Raw genomic sequence first — 18,132 nt, 5'->3', positions numbered from 1 at the left:
TGGTCAGTCTCGTGAAAACCAACGTTTGTTAACAGGAGCAAAGGAAGCAAAGTTTCCTTACTTTAGCAAAGAAAAACCAGTCTCCTCTTGGCTTATATCGAAATCCTCTGACATTCTTCTTTACAAATCCTCGTTTTGTACTTCTAATTCGTGACTATTGTTTTGTTTTGATCTCTCCCCTGCGTTTCCCTATTTGTCACTTCTGAGCGGCGCATGCGCAACGCCGATCTCATACGTCATCCGCCCGGAGCTGCTTCCGTGTACAACAGTGAGCGCAAGCTAGATTAAATTTATTATTACGTTTTAAATATGGTAATTTTTCTTACAAAAACACACCGATTCGCTACCGGAGTAGTTTGTTCACCCCCCGAGCTGTGTGAGACACTTTTTATTAAGGATGGGTGCTTTTTATTTCACTTTTTTTGGACTGATGCACTGCAACACCCGCTGAGTACCATTAAACAGCTTGAAAGATTTTTTATATAACTCTGACTGAATTCGTCGGAAAGAAGAAAGTCATATACACCTAGGATGACTTGAGGGTGAGTAATTTATGGGCTAATTAAAATTTTTGGGTGAACTAACCCTTTAAGATCAGAAACTAGGGGTGTAACGATTCACTGTTTTCTCGATGCATCGATTACAAACCTTGACGATGCAATGCATTGATCTTGAAACATGGATTTTTGAATCGTGAATTGCCGATTTCGGACAATAATCGATTTAAAACACTAAGAATCGAATCAATTGTGATTTCTATAGCGATTCAATGCTTTCAAAATATATACACAGTAAATTACTACTAGCACAAATTAATGGAGACCTTGAACAGTGTTCGTGCCCTCGCATCTCTCCTTCACGCGCTGCACTATTTCCCGCCTGCAGTGACTGTCACAGGATTGCGCTCGCGCTCCGTTCGTCTCACTGACACATTTTTTGAGCAGCTGATGTGTGATCTCTCCTTAGTAGGCTACTCGTGGCCAGTAATGCTAAAGTGAAGTAGTTTTACTTTTCTGTAGTTTTTCAATGGCTCTCGGTCATACCGACGACATTACCTGAGCAGTCGAAAGCTGCGTAGGCTATTTATTGCATGGACGAAGCAAAAATTTAAGTGTCTAAAGCATATGCACAGTTCCATTGAATGAGAAATGTGTTTTAACAATGTTGTTAAACCAAATGTACAAAGGAAACCGTTAAAATAACCACAGCTTTAACAACAACCTTGAAATAAGAGCGCAAGGTTTATCTGATAATCATGAGTTCAGCGTTGCGCATGCACTGGTCAGTCTCGTGAAAACCAACGTTTGTTAACAGGAGCAAAGGAAGCAAAGTTTCCTTACTTTAGCAAAGAAAAACCAGTCTCCTCTTGGCTTATATCGAAATCCTCTGACATTCTTCTTTACAAATCCTCGTTTTGTACTTCTAATTCGTGACTATTGTTTTGTTTTGATCTCTCCCCTGCGTTTCCGCATTTGTCACTTCTGAGCGGCGCATGCGCAACGCCGATCTCATACGTCATCCGCCCGGAGCTGCTTCCGTGTACAACAGTGAGCGCAAGCTAGATTAAATTTATTATTACGTTTTAAATATGGTAATTTTTCTTACAAAAACGCACCGATTCGCTACCGGAGTAGTTTGTTCACCCCCCCGAGCTGTGTGAGACACTTTTTATTAAGGATGGGTGCTTTTTATTTCACTTTTTTTGGACTGATGCACTGCAACACCCGCTGAGTACCATTAAACAGCTTGAAAGATTTTTTATATAACTCTGACTGAATTCGTCGGAAAGAAGAAAGTCATATACACCTAGGATGACTTGAGGGTGAGTAATTTATGGGCTAATTAAAATTTTTGGGTGAACTAACCCTTTAAGATCAGAAACTAGGGGTGTAACGATTCACTGTTTTCTCGATGCATCGATTACAAACCTTGACGATGCAATGCATTGATCTTGAAACATGGATTTTTGAATCGTGAATTGCCGATTTCGGACAATAATCGATTTAAAACACTAAGAATCGAATCAATTGTGATTTCTATAGCGATTCAATGCTTTCAAAATATATACACAGTAAATTACTACTAGCACAAATTAATGGAGACCTTGAACAGTGTTCGTGCCCTCGCATCTCTCCTTCACGCGCTGCACTATTTCCCGCCTGCAGTGACTGTCACAGGATTGCGCTCGCGCTCCGTTCGTCTCACTGACACATTTTTTGAGCAGCTGATGTGTGATCTCTCCTTAGTAGGCTACTCGTGGCCAGTAATGCTAAAGTGAAGTAGTTTTACTTTTCTGTAGTTTTTCAATGGCTCTCGGTCATACCGACGACATTACCTGAGCAGTCGAAAGCTGCGTAGGCTATTTATTGCATGGACGAAGCAAAAATTTAAGTGTCTAAAGCATATGCACAGTTCCATTGAATGAGAAATGTGTTTTAACAATGTTGTTAAACCAAATGTACAAAGGAAACCGTTAAAATAACCACAGCTTTAACAACAACCTTGAAATAAGAGCGCAAGGTTTATCTGATAATCAGATGCATGAAAGTAGCGTTCGTTGCTATAGCAAACAGACATCGGGCGCGTTTTCTTTCAAAATCATCATTCGCCGATGGAGAGGAAAAGTTAAACACTATAGCATTTTATTTGATGAAAATGAGAAAGAAGTTTTCGCACTGAAAGAGAAGTGATCTCGCGCTCATAGAACTTAAGACATGCCAGGCTATATCTGCAGCAAAACGAACGGAAGCAGAATGAACGGAAACATTAAGATAATAAACGCAATAAATAAATAAAATTTATGAATAATGCATTGCTAATTTACATATCATTTACTACAGTACAGAAACTATAAAGTATATTTTCTACCTTATTCTGTGCAGAAAATTGAAATAATTGTTTGTAGTATTTAAAACAATCATAAAATTGCAATTAGGAAAAAATTATAGATTAAAAATGATTGATTATTGTCCAGAAGTGTATTTGAGTTCTTATAGCAAATTCAAAGTAAGAGATAAGAAAATAATTCCTTGTAAAAAAAATTTTTATACATACATAAAATTATTGTATTTGACATTTCTGTCACTTCTGAAATGATGGCTACGCCCCTAGTGTGACAAAATGTTAGCATATACATCATACTTTTAAAGCTCTTTTTTTAAATCTTGGCTTACATAAATTTCTACATATGCCATGTCATGCCACAGCATCATTAAACTAGCATCTAACAATGGACAAGGTTTTTTTTTCTCTAACCTATGGTTCTGTAACCATAAAGGCTGCTGTGTAATTTGCCCCCTGACTAAGCATTTAAGTAATCCTGTGAATGCATTTAAAGAATGCAGAATCAAATCGTTAATCGAATCGAATATAATTGTGTATCGAATCGATTCGTTCTGAATTTGCAAAAATTGTTCTTGAGTCGAATCGAAAACTTATGAATCGTGAATCGAATCGATTCGCGGTCTACCCAAAGATTCACAGCCCTATCAGAAACACATTTAAACTCACCGTGGGGATTTAGGCATCAAGGCCTTATTAAGCTTGTGCTGGAAAGACAATCCTTTGCCTTGATCCTCCACCAGATTCTTGCATTGCTCCACCTCTTGAAGTTTTGGTTCACTTTTCTGAACCAAAACAGGAGAAAGTTGATTCTGATTTTTTTCCCTTAATAATAAAAAAATTAGAAGATTTAATAAGAAATCTGCAGCTCTAAATAGAAAGAACAATTCAGTTATAACATTAGAAATGGTAGTTTCCTTACATTGTTAAACCTTCCTTAGTTTCTGGAGGGGACTGTGTGGCTTGCTCTGGCATTTTAGTGGTTTTCGCAGGCTTCATACTGAAGAATAAACATTTTAAGCTGAATTTGTTTTTATCATAATATAAGAAATTTGATTATATGATTATTTATAAGAAAGTTAAATTCCATTACCTGAGCAGTCGAAAGCTGCGTAGGCTATTTATTGCATGGACGAAGCAAAAATTTAAGTGTCTAAAGCATATGCACAGTTCCATTGAATGAGAAATGTGTTTTAACAATGTTGTTAAACCAAATGTACAAAGGAAACCGTTAAAATAACCACAGCTTTAACAACAACCTTGAAATAAGAGCGCAAGGTTTATCTGATAATCAGATGCATGAAAGTAGCGTTCGTTGCTATAGCAAACAGACATCGGGCGCGTTTTCTTTCAAAATCATCATTCGCCGATGGAGAGGAAAAGTTAAACACTATAGCATTTTATTTGATGAAAATGAGAAAGAAGTTTTCGCACTGAAAGAGAAGTGATCTCGCGCTCATAGAACTTAAGACATGCCAGGCTATATCTGCAGCAAAACGAACGGAAGCAGAATGAACGGAAACATTAAGATAATAAACGCAATAAATAAATAAAATTTATGAATAATGCATTGCTAATTTACATATCATTTACTACAGTACAGAAACTATAAAGTATATTTTCTACCTTATTCTGTGCAGAAAATTGAAATAATTGTTTGTAGTATTTAAAACAATCATAAAATTGCAATTAGGAAAAAATTATAGATTAAAAATGATTGATTATTGTCCAGAAGTGTATTTGAGTTCTTATAGCAAATTCAAAGTAAGAGATAAGAAAATAATTCCTTGTAAAAAAAAATTTTATACATACATAAAATTATTGTATTTGACATTTCTGTCACTTCTGAAATGATGGCTACGCCCCTAGTGTGACAAAATGTTAGCATATACATCATACTTTTAAAGCTCTTTTTTTAAATCTTGGCTTACATAAATTTCTACATATGCCATGTCATGCCACAGCATCATTAAACTAGCATCTAACAATGGACAAGGTTTTTTTTTCTCTAACCTATGGTTCTGTAACCATAAAGGCTGCTGTGTAATTTGCCCCCTGACTAAGCATTTAAGTAATCCTGTGAATGCATTTAAAGAATGCAGAATCAAATCGTTAATCGAATCGAATATAATTGTGTATCGAATCGATTCGTTCTGAATTTGCAAAAATTGTTCTTGAGTCGAATCGAAAACTTATGAATCGTGAATCGAATCGATTCGCGGTCTACCCAAAGATTCACAGCCCTATCAGAAACACATTTAAACTCACCGTGGGGATTTAGGCATCAAGGCCTTATTAAGCTTGTGCTGGAAAGACAATCCTTTGCCTTGATCCTCCACCAGATTCTTGCATTGCTCCACCTCTTGAAGTTTTGGTTCACTTTTCTGAACCAAAACAGGAGAAAGTTGATTCTGATTTTTTTCCCTTAATAATAAAAAAATTAGAAGATTTAATAAGAAATCTGCAGCTCTAAATAGAAAGAACAATTCAGTTATAACATTAGAAATGGTAGTTTCCTTACATTGTTAAACCTTCCTTAGTTTCTGGAGGGGACTGTGTGGCTTGCTCTGGCATTTTAGTGGTTTTCGCAGGCTTCATACTGAAGAATAAACATTTTAAGCTGAATTTGTTTTTATCATAATATAAGAAATTTGATTATATGATTATTTATAAGAAAGTTAAATTCAATGTTGATGAACAATACTGTTGTTACACATTAATATCTGACCTTGATAAAGAGCCAGCAGTTGCTTTAGTAGTTTTTCTAAACTCAAGCCTTTCTGGTGGTGAAGCCAGAGACCCGCTATCCCTTCAGAGCAGAGAAAATAAGTGAACAGTTAGACAATAAAACAAAAACAGTAACATTTATCAGACTCGTTTTACTTACCCATTAACAGATTCCTTGACCGGTTCTGACTGCTGAGTGCAGGACCCCTTGCTTAAGTCTCCACCAATGGGTTCCTCATCCTCAACGAAGAGAAGAGGATCAGCCACAGGTCTGACTCCATCCACCGTTTCATCCCTCTCTGTTGCCAAAGCAATAGGGCTGGATGTCTTTATGGGAGCAAGTTCTTTAAATGGACTCTCTTTGTTAGGATTGAAAGAAATATGACAATTATTACAGATGCTAAGCAGGTATGAGACAGGTGAGATATGCTAAATAATTAACTATTTTTTTCTGTTTTCATGGTCAGGCAAGTAGTTCAAATTTCTACTTGCATTGCCAATACAAATTATACATTTACTTAATTTACTTGCATAATTTTATATTTGCATTTAGAATTTTAAATTACAATTAAATTTTTGCATTTATTAATATTTCATTTCAAATGATCAAAAATATGGTTTATAATTGAAAATTTTTTGCTGGTTTAATCAAATGTTAAGTTTACTTTAAACCAAAATGTGCAATAATAGCTAGTAATCATACACAGTACAACTGATATAAAAACTGTGTCCAATAATACAATCGATTAGATGTAGGTTTACCTTTATAAATCATTTCATCTTCTCGAATGCCATTTTCCTGGATTAAAGCATCCTTGGGCACCTGACAATCGGAGTCATCTGATTAACAATCACATTATAGCACTAAGAACAGACTAACTTCTAATGATTCACTTCATGTGTACCTGTTGAGATGATGCCTTCATCTTTTCTGGATCAGAAGAACTTTCACTTTTCTTCTGACTATTCATGCCAGTGCTTTTGGGCAAAGGAGAAAGCAGAGGCAAACCCAGCTCAGAGTCAGCATCTACCAATAACAACAACATGAGATATTGTTTCGCACAATGAATAGCATGAAAAATTGACAATGAAATGAATGTTTTAAGCAATTAGATGAATGTAAGATATAATTACCAATGTCATCGAAGAGATTGTCAATGTCACGCAGGGTGAAAACCTTATCGATCTTGAAGTCAGAACTGACTCTGAAAACCAGCAGCAACATCTGATTAAATTACTTTTACTTGAGCTAGTTAAGATATTAACCAATACAATAGGTTGTTTGTTATGAAAGTCTAACATTACTTACATTTCATGTCCTTGATAATAATGCAGTTTCTTTTTGGCTTTGACCTGAAATCATTGATTCAAACATCACAAGTTCATTTGAAGAATAAAATACATAAAACTAACTCATGGTAACTATACATTTATCACATAATTCACACACACACGCGCACACACACACACACACACACACACAACCATATCTATCTATCTATCTATTAATTACAGTTCAAAAGTTTGGTACGCTTTTTCTTTCTTAACATTTCTTTTGTTCACTCTGCATTTGTTTGATCAAAAATGCAGTAAAACTTTAATAGTGTAATATTATTATTACAACTTAAAATAACTGTCTTCTATTTTAATATATTGTAAAATGTCATTTATTCCTGTGATGATTTATTCCTGAATCTTCAGCACCATTACTCCAGTCTTCAGTGTCACATGACCCTTCAGAAATCATTCTAATAATCTGATTTGATGCTCAAGAAACATTTCGTATTATCGATGTTAAAATAGTTGTGCTGCTTAATATTTTTTCCTTATATATATTCCTTGATGAATAGAAAGTTTATAAGAACAGCACATATGTACAATAGAAACCACAGAAATAATGTTTACATTAATGTAATAAACAATGTGATGCTGTGTATTGCTACCTGGCTGAACGGTGTCTGAACTGTCACTTTACTTCTGCTTTCTTTTCAGAGACAGTGGCTTTGTCCCAAAACACTACTCTGAGAGAATTTTGAGCGCCTAAGATGCCCAAAAATGCTGTCTAGGTAGGAGCTTACTAGGTTTTGAGGGCAGCCACTGACGGACTCTGCGCCACAAACGGTGGCTTTGTTCTTTCCGTAACGATACACCCATAACTACTGACCTGGGACATCGTGTTCACCCCTGGTTAAAGAAAATGTGTGTCCGCCAGTGAAGCTCTTAAATGTGCAGATAGTCCTGTTCTCCGTTTCAATCCCAACATGCCCGTGACTGGTAGCTGACCGCCATTCGCGCGTACATTACACTCTTCTTTGTTCAGGCAGTTTGGCAAGTCTTGAAGCTAATTTTGTATTTGCAATAGCTTTACTTTCAAAACAATAGTGAATTAAGCATTAAAATATTAATATCTCACAGAAAACATTAATATCTTTCCTAGAGTCCGTCACTGTATTTGACCCACAACAACAACACAAATTCTCCCGCTCATTTGTGTTCCTGTGCGGGAGAAAGACGCACAATGAAATGCTGCCACCTAGTGCTGCGGAGTGTTTCACAGCCGCACTACACCAGTAAATTAAATTAGGATAAAGCCCACTAGGGGGCATCAATAAACCCACAAGCCAAGGAGATAACGTGACATTTTTTTTAATATATAAATACCGTTTAAAATAAATTACCAATTAAATGGCAACCAGGTTTATAAAAGTTACCTACAACTAAAACCAAAAGTCACATTACTTAAAATAAAATGGACTTTAATTAAAAAAAATCTCATTTTAATTTAGTTTAACTTTATGTACTAAAATACTTTAAAACTAAAACTGAAATTAAAATGTAAAATGACAAAGACAAAAAAATTACTAAAACTTTAAAATTAAAATCTAAAAATAAAAACGGATTGTAAATATTAATAAAAATAATTATATAGTATCTCAATGATAGGCTACTAAAATAACATTGTTAGTAACTTGACTATATATCATATTTCTGACTACATTTTAAATAAATATTAACATTTCTTACAATTATTACAAATAATAGTTTCCCTTTTGTATCCAATGCAAGACAATTTAATAAAAAAATTATAACTTTAATTTTTTTTTTTTAATTTAAATAAGAGTTGCAGATTTTTTTTATTCATGGTCATGATTTTAGCCACAATATACTGCAAGTAGTTCTCTTTCAAATCAACACACAGTTCATTAATTTGATTGACATTTGATATAATGGGATTGTGATCATGATTCTATTTTCAGTCACCACTTGTTGGGATTGAGCCAACAACCTCTTGACTTCCCATCTAAAACTTTACAAAAACTTTAAACCCTAGTGAGTTTTATGATTTTATTGCTGGAGAAAAATGGTACATAACAGTGCACAGATCATGGTCACTGTAAAGATACTCTAAGACACCCCCTGCCCTGATAAGAGCAATTAAATGTGTGTAACTCATTTACACAAGCTTTGCATTTTAGTTTTTACTTCATCATTTATCAAAATTACATATTTACACATTTGAACAATTATAAAAATAAATAGCATTGATTATAATGCTATAATAAATAAATAGCATGACAAATATAAAATCGAATGATACAAACATTATTCCGTTTAAGTGAAGATCTTCTTCTGCTTTTCAGCAATTTCCATTGGTGATATCTCCTCCTCTACATTCATGCCTTTGTAGAGAGGATGTTTAATGTGCCTCCATATAACCAGCAACACTTTGATCGCAAATAGTGTACAAGTCAACCCCAGTAAAACAGCTGTGGAAAATAACAAAATATTGTTGTCATGAAATATGGCAAAACAGATTAAGAACACAATGGCAAAGCCATTATCACATTCATGCTCACCTATGTAAATGCCGCTGCGGCTTGGATCTGCAGATTTAAAGTTCTTGGTCATGTTTCCACTCAAGGCCACAATAACAACAGGGTAGACTGTCAGAATGTATCGCAGGTGCTTTTCAAACACAAAGTTCTCAACAATGAACCTGTAGAATAATAATGCATTAATCTCAAAATGTATGTCTTTCATTTATTTAGCATCCTTCATTTATTTGAGTTCCATGGTCTTACCAAGAAATAGCTTCACCCAAAAGAATAGAGAGAGAGACTGTTGCTGCATCTGACTGGGTCATTCCAGCATCATATCTCAGCACAACAGTGAAGTTAATCAGAGTGGCAATTGTTGTCCATGTTGTGTATGTTGCAATGCCATTCTGAACCTGCAAGATTAAAGATGCTAAATTAAAAATGCATAATGTTTTTCAAATGGTTTGAGATGCTATTAAGTAAAATTGTAATGGACTCTCACCAATATCCGTATGCACCAGAGGTCTACTTTGTGATATTTGTTTAACCAGGCTCCATATTGTTTGAGTCCATGACAGGAGAAGATTATAAGCAAATAGTTTGTGAAGGCAATCAAGGCAAGGATAATGAATGCAGCAATCATCACCCTTTAAAGAAATGCAAAGAAGTTTATGAGGATTTTGCAAACAGTCAACAAAAATGAGAGAGGTAAGTATAATATAATTATAAAGTACAAACCCAATTCTAAAAAAGTTGGCACACTGTACAAATTGTGAGTAAAAAGGAATGGAATAATTTACAAATCTCATAAACTTATATTTTATTCACAATAGAATATAGATAACATATCAAATGTTGAAAGTGAGACATTTTGAAATGTCATGCCAAATATTGGCTCATTTTGGATTTCATGAGAGCTACACATTCCAAAAAAGTTGGGACAGGTAGCAATAAGAGGCCGGAAAAGTTAAATGTACATATAAGGAACAGCTGGAGGACCAATTTGCAACTTATTAGGTCAATTGGCAACATGATTGGGTATAAAAAGAGCCTCTCAGAGTGGCAGTGTCTCTCAGAAGTCAAGATGGGCAGAGGATCACCAATTCCCCCAATGCTGCGGCGAAAAATAGTGGAGCAATATCAGAAAGGAGTTTCTCAGAGAAAAATTGCAAAGAGTTTGAAGTTATCATCATCTACATGACATAATAATATCCAAAGATTCAGAGAATCTGGAACAAATCTCTGTGCGTAAGGGTCAAGGCCGGAAAACCATACTGGATGCCCATGATCTTCGGGCCCTTAGACGGCACTGCATCACATACAGGAATGCTACTGTAATGGAAATCACAACATGGGCTCAGGAATACTTCCAGAAAACAATGTCGGTGAACACAATCCACCGTGCCATTCGCCGTTGCCGGCTAAAACTCTATAGGTAAAAAAAGAAGCCATATCTAAACATGATCCAGAAGCGCAGGCGTTTTCTCTGGGCCAAGGCGCATTTAAAATGGACTGTGGCAAAGTGAAAAACTGTTCTGTGGTCAGACGAATCAAAATTTGAAGTTCTTTTTGGAAAACTGGGACGCCATGTCATCCGGACTAAAGAGGACAAGGACAACCCAAGTTGTTATCAGCGCTCAGTTCAGAAGCCTGCATCTCTGATGGTATGGGGTTGCATGAGTGCGTGTGGCATGGGCAGCTTACACATCTGGAAAGGCACCATCAATGCTGAAAGGTATATCCAAGTTCTAGAACAACATATGCTCCCATCCAGACGTCGTCTCTTTCAGGGAAGACCTTGCATTTTCCAACATGACAATGCCAGACCACATACTGCATCAATTACAACATCATGGCTGCGTAGAAGGATCCGGGTACTGAAATGGCCAGCCTGCAGTCCAGATCTTTCACCCATAGAAAACATTTGGCGCATCATAAAGAGGAAGATGCGACAAAGAAGACCTAAGACAGTTGAGCAACTAGAAGCCTGTATTAGACAAGAATGGGACAACATTCCTATTCCTAAACTTGAGCAACTTGTCTCCTCAGTCCCCAGACATTTGCAGACTCTTATAAAAAGAAGAGGGGATGCCACACAGTGGTAAACATGGCCTTGTCCCAACTTTTTTGAGATGTGTTGATGCCATGAAATTTAAAATCAACTTATTTTCCCCTTAAAATGATACATTTTCTCAGTTTAAACATTTGATATGTCATCTATGTTGTATTCTGAATAAAATATTGAAATTTGAAACTTCCACATCATTGCATTCTGTTTTATTGCAAAGCTGAATTTTCAGCAGCCATTACTCCAGTCTGCAGTGTCACATGATCCTTCAGAAATCATTCTAATGTGCTGTTTAAGAAACATTTCTTATTTTTTATCAACGTTTTCACAGTTTTTGCTGTTATTTGTAAATTTAATAAATACTGTTTAATGAACTTTCTATTCATCAAAGATCACAGTTTTATTATGGTTTCCACAAAAAGCAGCACAATTTTAAATAATGAGAAATGCTTCAGCATATTACAATGATTTCTTAAAGATCATTCGAAGACAGGAGTAATGACTGCTGAAAATTCAGCTTTGCCATCACAGAAATTAATTACATTTTAAAATATACTAAAATTGAAAATAGTTATTTAAAATTGTAATAACATTTCACAATATTGCTGTATTTTTCATTATATAAATGCAGCCATAAGAGACCAATAACATTTAAAAATCTTTAATATTACAAACTTTTGGCTGCCACATTATAAAAATAATTGTTTTTAAAATGACAAACTTACTGTCTGTCCCACAGAAGAAGCCAGATTATATTTAGCAGCATGTTTACAATCCAGGTTATGAAGAATCCATATGGCAACACAGCAGGACTGCAGTACATTGGACCATAAACAGTCCTGTGAGCACAATATACATAATCGTCTCATTAACTGCAGCATGTTATTATTACAAAATCACATTTCATGCCACTTTATTTTTTGATTACCATTTGATTCTAGCCCACTGAGTTCTTACCTCCTGCAGGTAGTGGTGAGGATGTAAACATGCATGAGTGACAGCCAAGTGTAGATGACACCCCAGATTGAGAAGGTCCATCCCGAGGGAGTGATTTCTGTATTGTATTTATCTGATATCGCTCCAGTGTTGTTCCGAAAAGGACCTGCAAATAGGAAAAAAATAACATTGTAGAGATATATTTAACCAAAACGTAATTTAGCACCTAATTCATACTGGAAACAGTATTATATTTATCTTCTGTACATACCAGTTCCCGGTCCAGCAAGTGCGTTGAATATGATGCAGATGATGAAAATGACAACAGAAAGGACTATGAGTGCTAAACGGGCAACGCTGTGACCTCCCATTGTGAGCAGCTGAAATAAAGAGAATGTTCTGCTTGTTGTTATCTGAAAACGCACGCACACGCACACACACACACACACACACACATAGGCATATATTTATAGCCTATATCGCTTATATAAAAGCGTCTGCTAAATGACTAAATGTAAATGTAAATATCAGCTCAAAACGAATCACCCTCACATATGCATTATTAGTAATAAGTAAATGAAACATAAAGACACAAAACTTGTATCTTACCTACGCCTGAAACCAAGCGTTGAAGAGAGAGGGAAGTTACCGTAACACTCTGAGGACTGAATAACACAGATACTACACCTGTGGGACTGGTTTTATAAAGGGCAGGTTGTGTAACTGTATACACGTGCTCAGTATGTCATTTGAATACAAGTGTACAATGGCTGTCGAGGCTACCATTTTTTCTTTGCACTTCCGATTGTTATGAAAAATCCTTACATAACTAACTGATCTTACACTTTGAATTAACAAAAAAATAGTAGCAGATGGTGTAGGGTTTTTTCTTTTTAAATAATTTCTGTTTCCATTTTTTTAAATAAATAAATAAAAAGTTTTATAAAGTAAAAACTACACTTTTTATCCACATGTACATGTTTGATAACATGGCTTATTCATTAACTGTGTGTGTAATAATGTCTTTAACAGTTAAGGAAGTAAATGTACACATGGATGGACACATGATGAAGCATATATCTATTATGAAACACATCTGGACATGTGTTGAAGTGATATTGCCACTTACACACAGTTTAGCAAAACATGTTTACAATCATGTTTTTGCAGAGTTGCTTAACCTGTTATACATTTTGCAAAGTTTGGTTTCATCTTAAAGATTTGCAGATTTCCTGAGAAGACCACGATTGACTGGTATATGTGTTTGGTTTCATTCAAATGTACTTAACAATTCGTGTATCTTCAAGGGCAACCTTTTGCATATTAAGTTTCAGTACAAGTTGTTCTTTACCAAACATAAACCCATTAAACACATAAAATGTAAAAAAATAAATAAACAACAAAAAAACTGTAATAATGTATACATGACAAATATTGTAGTATTTAAATTTTCTTTTAAAAGTTCCAAAAATATGTTTAAGATTGAGTTCAATCAGTAGTCACAGAAGCATCAGTAGTCACCTGGAGTCACATGCGTATGTAGAGTTTAGGAAAAACCTGCGTGAATTGTTTAATACATTTAAAATGGTTATTTTTTTATCGCGTTAAACAATTATTTACATCAAAACTATCCACGCCCTAACATGTTACATGTGCTGCAATACGAGGATCAAACCACTTCGCGGGGGATGATGAAATATGAACAGAGATACATTACCACAGGAAAGATCAATATTTTACGTTTAAACGTAAATATTCATAATATTTAGACATGTTTAAGCACAGCAGCCGAGCAGCTCTTCTCTGCTCATATACTGCAACATTCTTTAGTCTATTCCACAAAAATGGTCTGTTCCAATGTCTCGTGATCAACAGGAAGAAAACTTTCTGTTCAGTCAATTTTATCGTGAGAAGATATTACGGAGTATTTTTGTTACCTCTCAGTATATAAAATGACTTTACTTTGTGGCGGAACAACTGAGGCGAAAGATGCGAACACTCAGAAATTAAAGTACATAATTGTACCTTTAGGGGTACAATGGCTTGTCACTGGGGCTGTACCCCCAAGGGTACAGCTTTTGTACCCTTGGCATAGGGTACAAATTTGTACCCTTGTTTTGCACCTTAAGAGACCAGTTTTGTACCCGTGGTGTCAATTTTGTACCTTTATTTAACAGTTCAAAAATGGACCCTTCAAAAAGGGTACAAAATTGGCTTTGACAGGGTACAATCGTTGACTATAATGAGATTTTATGTATATATATATATTTTTTTAACACACACGCCAAATTAAAATCTGAATTTATTAAATCCTTTTAATTTTCACATTTTAAAACATTTCAGTTTAAACACAATGTCTAACTGTGACATAAACAATCATCAACAGAGTAAGTGTCATTTGCCTGGTTGTCCATTTCATCTCCTGGTTTCATTAAAGTCCATTCTTTATCAACCTTGACACTGCATGCATGAAATTGACGGTCATAGGACAAAGGAATCAACATTTTTCCACAAAGGATCCACATGGTGTCTATGTTAAAGATGTACTTGATTTGCCAAAACAATGGAATACGCTCAGAATGCAGTACATCTATGACAAACACAAGCTCTGACAGCATACGTCACATTGTTGACTGTTACTTCAGACACACGTTGGATAGCTTTCTCTGTTAAATCTACATCACAGAGGTTGTGATTGACCATCAGGGCTCTCTGCAGCTCCACAGGTAAAGATAAAAATGGAGTGGTCACACTTTTTCCCAGGACTTTCTCAAATTCACCCAGCATACTCCCACAAAACTCCCAGCACTGTCTGAACTGGCGTCTGTTGCTCAGTGTTGTAGCAATGTTTACAATTTCTGCAGTTATGGGCAACTATTTTAAAATATTGGTGCTTGGCCTCAAATCTCATGCACCATAGCAAACGCAGGGGCCCATACATTTGTATCAGTCTTGAATAATGAATTAAGTATTAGAATGCGACTACATTCTGATGTGGTGTGCATAAATTATGTAATAAATTAGATTATGTTTTGGGTTTTGTACACAATTAGAATAATATTTTATATTTTAGTCATTGTGCACAAATATTGTGCTTATGTACTTAATTCCACCTTTTCCTTTCACACAAGAATTGCTGTTAAAACTTGTTTGAGTGGATTTAAGCAAGAATCGATTAATCTAAAGTAATTTAACAATGGTGGAAGGAAAAAACAAAAGGACCATCCAAGCAAGTTTTCAGCATAGCAACAATGATGGGTGATCAGCCTCATTACCACTTTACATACCACTTAAAAATAATGAATTATTTAAGTGGATAAAGTATTCCTTTAAGTGGAGATATGTGTGGTGTTAAAAATGTGAATTTCTATCAGTACGTTTGTCAAGTGTATTTGGTGTTATGGAGGTGAACAAAAGAGATTTTAGCAAGCAAGACATACCTCTCCAAGTGTAATAAAGCGATCAATGTTCTCCTTGAAGATGTAAGGCAGAAAGATGAGGGCTGCCCTAAAGTCAATATCTGCAAGACATAAGATATACTTGATATTTAAACACCATTTTTCTAATTCAGAAGCAGTGCAGGTAAATATAAAGGTCATCACTATGCATTTGGTCCAGTGTAGATGTCAATTTCAGGTAAGCAATTTGAATCTAAAAAGATGATTTTCCCACAGAACCTGTGTTAATTAACACTTTGAAGTCAATTGAAGTACACCGTTTTATGACATAAGAGTAATAACAAATCTAAAATAGAATTTAAGACATATTAAGGCCCACGACTTTGAAACACTGTGATATAGGCATTAACATTTAATCAGTACCTGGAAGATCCTCAATAAGAGCTTCTTTTGTCTCCAGGTAAAACTTGAATAGTGGGCATTTCCTTTGAGCTAGGTGAAGCACCTTCGGTACAATACATTTGAAGCCTTCACTGAATTGCTGACACAAGTTCCCTGTTGCTGGATGGATACGTTCCAACTCATCACACAACTACAGAAGAAAAAAAACATTAAACTTTATTCCGTATCAGAAATCATCATGCAGCTTGATACTAATCCAAGAAGCCGTACTTAATGGCATATATGGGACACTTGTGTGTAGACTACATGTTAGTTTTCATACTATAAAACCATTAAAATCGGCATCATTTATTTCCACTGTCACACTTTTAATGATTAATAACATTTCAGTTACATAGTGGTTTTTGCTCGTTTATTAGAGTACAATACATTCACCAAGTTTGACCCAATAACTCCCTCCCTTTCATGAAAGCTTCACCAGAAATGTACTGCTCCAAAATGAATGATAAATGATATGCTATATAGCTCACCACAGGTATATTTATTCCAGTCGGACAAAACAGCAGTTTCATATTTGTCGTTTTCATTCATTAAATCCTTGTGCAAGAAAAATGGCCTACATTGGTCTCTAATTTGTTAATGCTACTATCTCATCAATAATCAGAACTATTTATGCAGGAGGAGTTAAACTTTTGTTATGTCCCACCCCATCCAGGCTGTTATTGGTCACTCAATGAAAAGTGAAAGTGACGAGCACATCGATTTTATGAAAAGTTGAACATGTTTAAACAAAATGCACCTGATATAGCTAGATAGCCAGCTAGCAAAACTCAAAACCTCCTTATCTTCTCCCTGCTGTCTTCTGTCTCACCGCTCCAGCTGCTGACATCCGTCTTTGATTTAGCTATGAGCTGCTCAAGCGGCCACTGAGCGACACTCCTGGTGAAGTTCTCATTTTCATGACCGGGAATCAAACTTGGTGCATGTATTATACTCACACGGACCAGCAAATAAGAATATACCACTAAGAATTCTATGACCGTAGGATATATTTTTACTTACCCCGGTGGGTGTCCTTAAGAAAGGGTACTTCTTAAGTGCGTCCTCTACAGTCATTCCATCAGCAATCTCCTTTTGCCGCCATGCAAACGTCTGCTGCATACGGTCCCGTACAATCCTCAAGTCAGGTTGCATCTTCTGGTGCTGGCTATGCAAGACATTCACATGAGCCTCAATGGAGGATGGATCCTCACCCAGAACACTTGGTGCCTTTATGGGAATTGAGATAGAGAGAGATACACTTACAAACACATCTGACATAAAACTAAATTGTCTTGTGTAATTCCATTGGGTGAATCAATCTTCTACCAACTGATTGAACTGACTTGACCAACCTTATAGCTACAAAACTGTTAAAAAGAACAGACATTAACCAACTAACAGTGACTACAACTTAACTAAGCCTCATTTATTACCAATGCACCAAGTTGGGCATCACTGACCTTCGACACATTTCTCTGACTGGTCCTCGCTGTTTTTACAAGTTGGTTTGATTTTTTGTGGCCAAACTTCTCCTTACTACCTCTCACTTCACTGTTGTCAACCAGAGGTGCACGCTCCCACTTGAATTTACGCCTCAGAGACATGTGCACTAATTGAAAACAGAAAAAATAAATAAATACACACACATGCATATATATTTATATATACACACACACAGGAAAGATGTAATACCTCATGTTAAAAAAATGAAGAGGTGCAGAACATATGCGACGAGGTTGGTAACTTTTCATTGCAGATAAATAGAAACAGTGAAGTGATGTGTCATACAACAACAAACTTAGTTCCCGTTTTTCCACAGATGAAGTCTCATGCCGAGGATAAAGCTGGGCTCTAGTTTACCTCCGTGAAGTTGGCCCCCCACCCAACGCAAAACGTCGGC

General features: G+C 35.7%; 4 protein-coding genes across 8 annotated transcripts in view; 1 reads left to right on the top strand and 3 right to left on the bottom strand.

Annotated features, from left to right (window-relative positions):
- The window catches only part of LOC107591247 (serine/arginine repetitive matrix protein 1-like), a 17,493-nt gene extending 9,407 nt beyond the window's left edge, over positions 1-8,086 (bottom strand). For 2 of the 3 annotated variants that reach the window (XM_016280359.1, XM_016280360.1), the window contains exons 1-2: positions 3,764-3,833; positions 3,511-3,666 (exon numbers count right to left, since the gene is read on the bottom strand). In XM_016280359.1, coding sequence (XP_016135845.1) covers positions 3,511-3,666; positions 3,764-3,816 — 209 coding nt within the window. In that variant the 5' untranslated portion in view covers positions 3,817-3,833. Of the gene's footprint in view, positions 1-3,510; positions 3,667-3,763; positions 3,834-5,109; positions 5,266-5,362; positions 5,441-5,569; positions 5,651-5,728; positions 5,928-6,330; positions 6,392-6,473; positions 6,596-6,702; positions 6,774-6,877; positions 6,922-7,732 lie in introns of those variants that run through there. The other variant, XM_016280361.1, reaches the window with a different exon arrangement.
- A 1,007-nt stretch (positions 8,087-9,093) lies between these two features.
- LOC107591244 (uncharacterized) lies at positions 9,094-13,066 on the bottom strand. Of its 2 annotated transcripts, none has more exons than XM_016280353.1 (8): positions 13,000-13,066; positions 12,662-12,803; positions 12,412-12,556; positions 12,180-12,293; positions 9,889-10,033; positions 9,651-9,799; positions 9,426-9,565; positions 9,094-9,335 (listed from the first exon to the last, which is right to left on the bottom strand). In XM_016280353.1, the coding sequence occupies exons 2-8, from the start codon at positions 12,759-12,761 to the stop codon at positions 9,181-9,183; spliced, it is 948 nt and encodes a 315-aa protein (XP_016135839.1). In that variant the 5' UTR covers positions 12,762-12,803; positions 13,000-13,066; the 3' UTR covers positions 9,094-9,180. The 2 variants fall into 2 exon arrangements, with proteins under 2 accessions (XP_016135839.1, XP_016135838.1); XM_016280352.1 differs by having other exon boundaries at positions 12,662-12,770; positions 13,000-13,053.
- Positions 13,067-15,759: 2,693 nt separating this feature from the next.
- Positions 15,760-17,900, bottom strand: LOC107591245 (sterile alpha motif domain-containing protein 3-like). Of its 2 annotated transcripts, XM_016280354.1 has the most exons (4): positions 17,693-17,896; positions 17,253-17,459; positions 16,212-16,380; positions 15,760-15,910 (listed from the first exon to the last, which is right to left on the bottom strand). In XM_016280354.1, the coding sequence occupies exons 1-4, from the start codon at positions 17,882-17,884 to the stop codon at positions 15,813-15,815; spliced, it is 666 nt and encodes a 221-aa protein (XP_016135840.1). In that variant the 5' UTR covers positions 17,885-17,896; the 3' UTR covers positions 15,760-15,812. The 2 variants fall into 2 exon arrangements, with proteins under 2 accessions (XP_016135840.1, XP_016135842.1); XM_016280356.1 differs by lacking the exon at positions 16,212-16,380 and having other exon boundaries at positions 17,693-17,900.
- Positions 17,901-17,937: 37 nt separating this feature from the next.
- Positions 17,938-18,132, top strand: part of LOC107591268 (cystatin-B-like) — a gene marked incomplete at its 5' end in the record, with an annotated part of 6,651 nt that continues 6,456 nt past the window's right edge. Inside the window, 2 exons of the mRNA XM_016280382.1 lie at positions 17,938-17,967; positions 18,052-18,081. Of these exons, the coding sequence (XP_016135868.1) occupies positions 17,938-17,967; positions 18,052-18,081 (60 nt within the window). The remainder of the gene's footprint in view (positions 17,968-18,051; positions 18,082-18,132) is intronic.

Source organism: Sinocyclocheilus grahami, unplaced genomic scaffold (genome assembly GCF_001515645.1).
Source record: "Sinocyclocheilus grahami isolate Dianchi unplaced genomic scaffold, SAMN03320097.WGS_v1.1 scaffold139.1, whole genome shotgun sequence".
Lineage (NCBI taxonomy): Eukaryota > Metazoa > Chordata > Actinopteri > Cypriniformes > Cyprinidae > Sinocyclocheilus > Sinocyclocheilus grahami.
The sequence above is the reverse complement of the archived record's forward strand: the minus strand, read 5'-3'. Positions and strand labels throughout refer to the sequence as shown.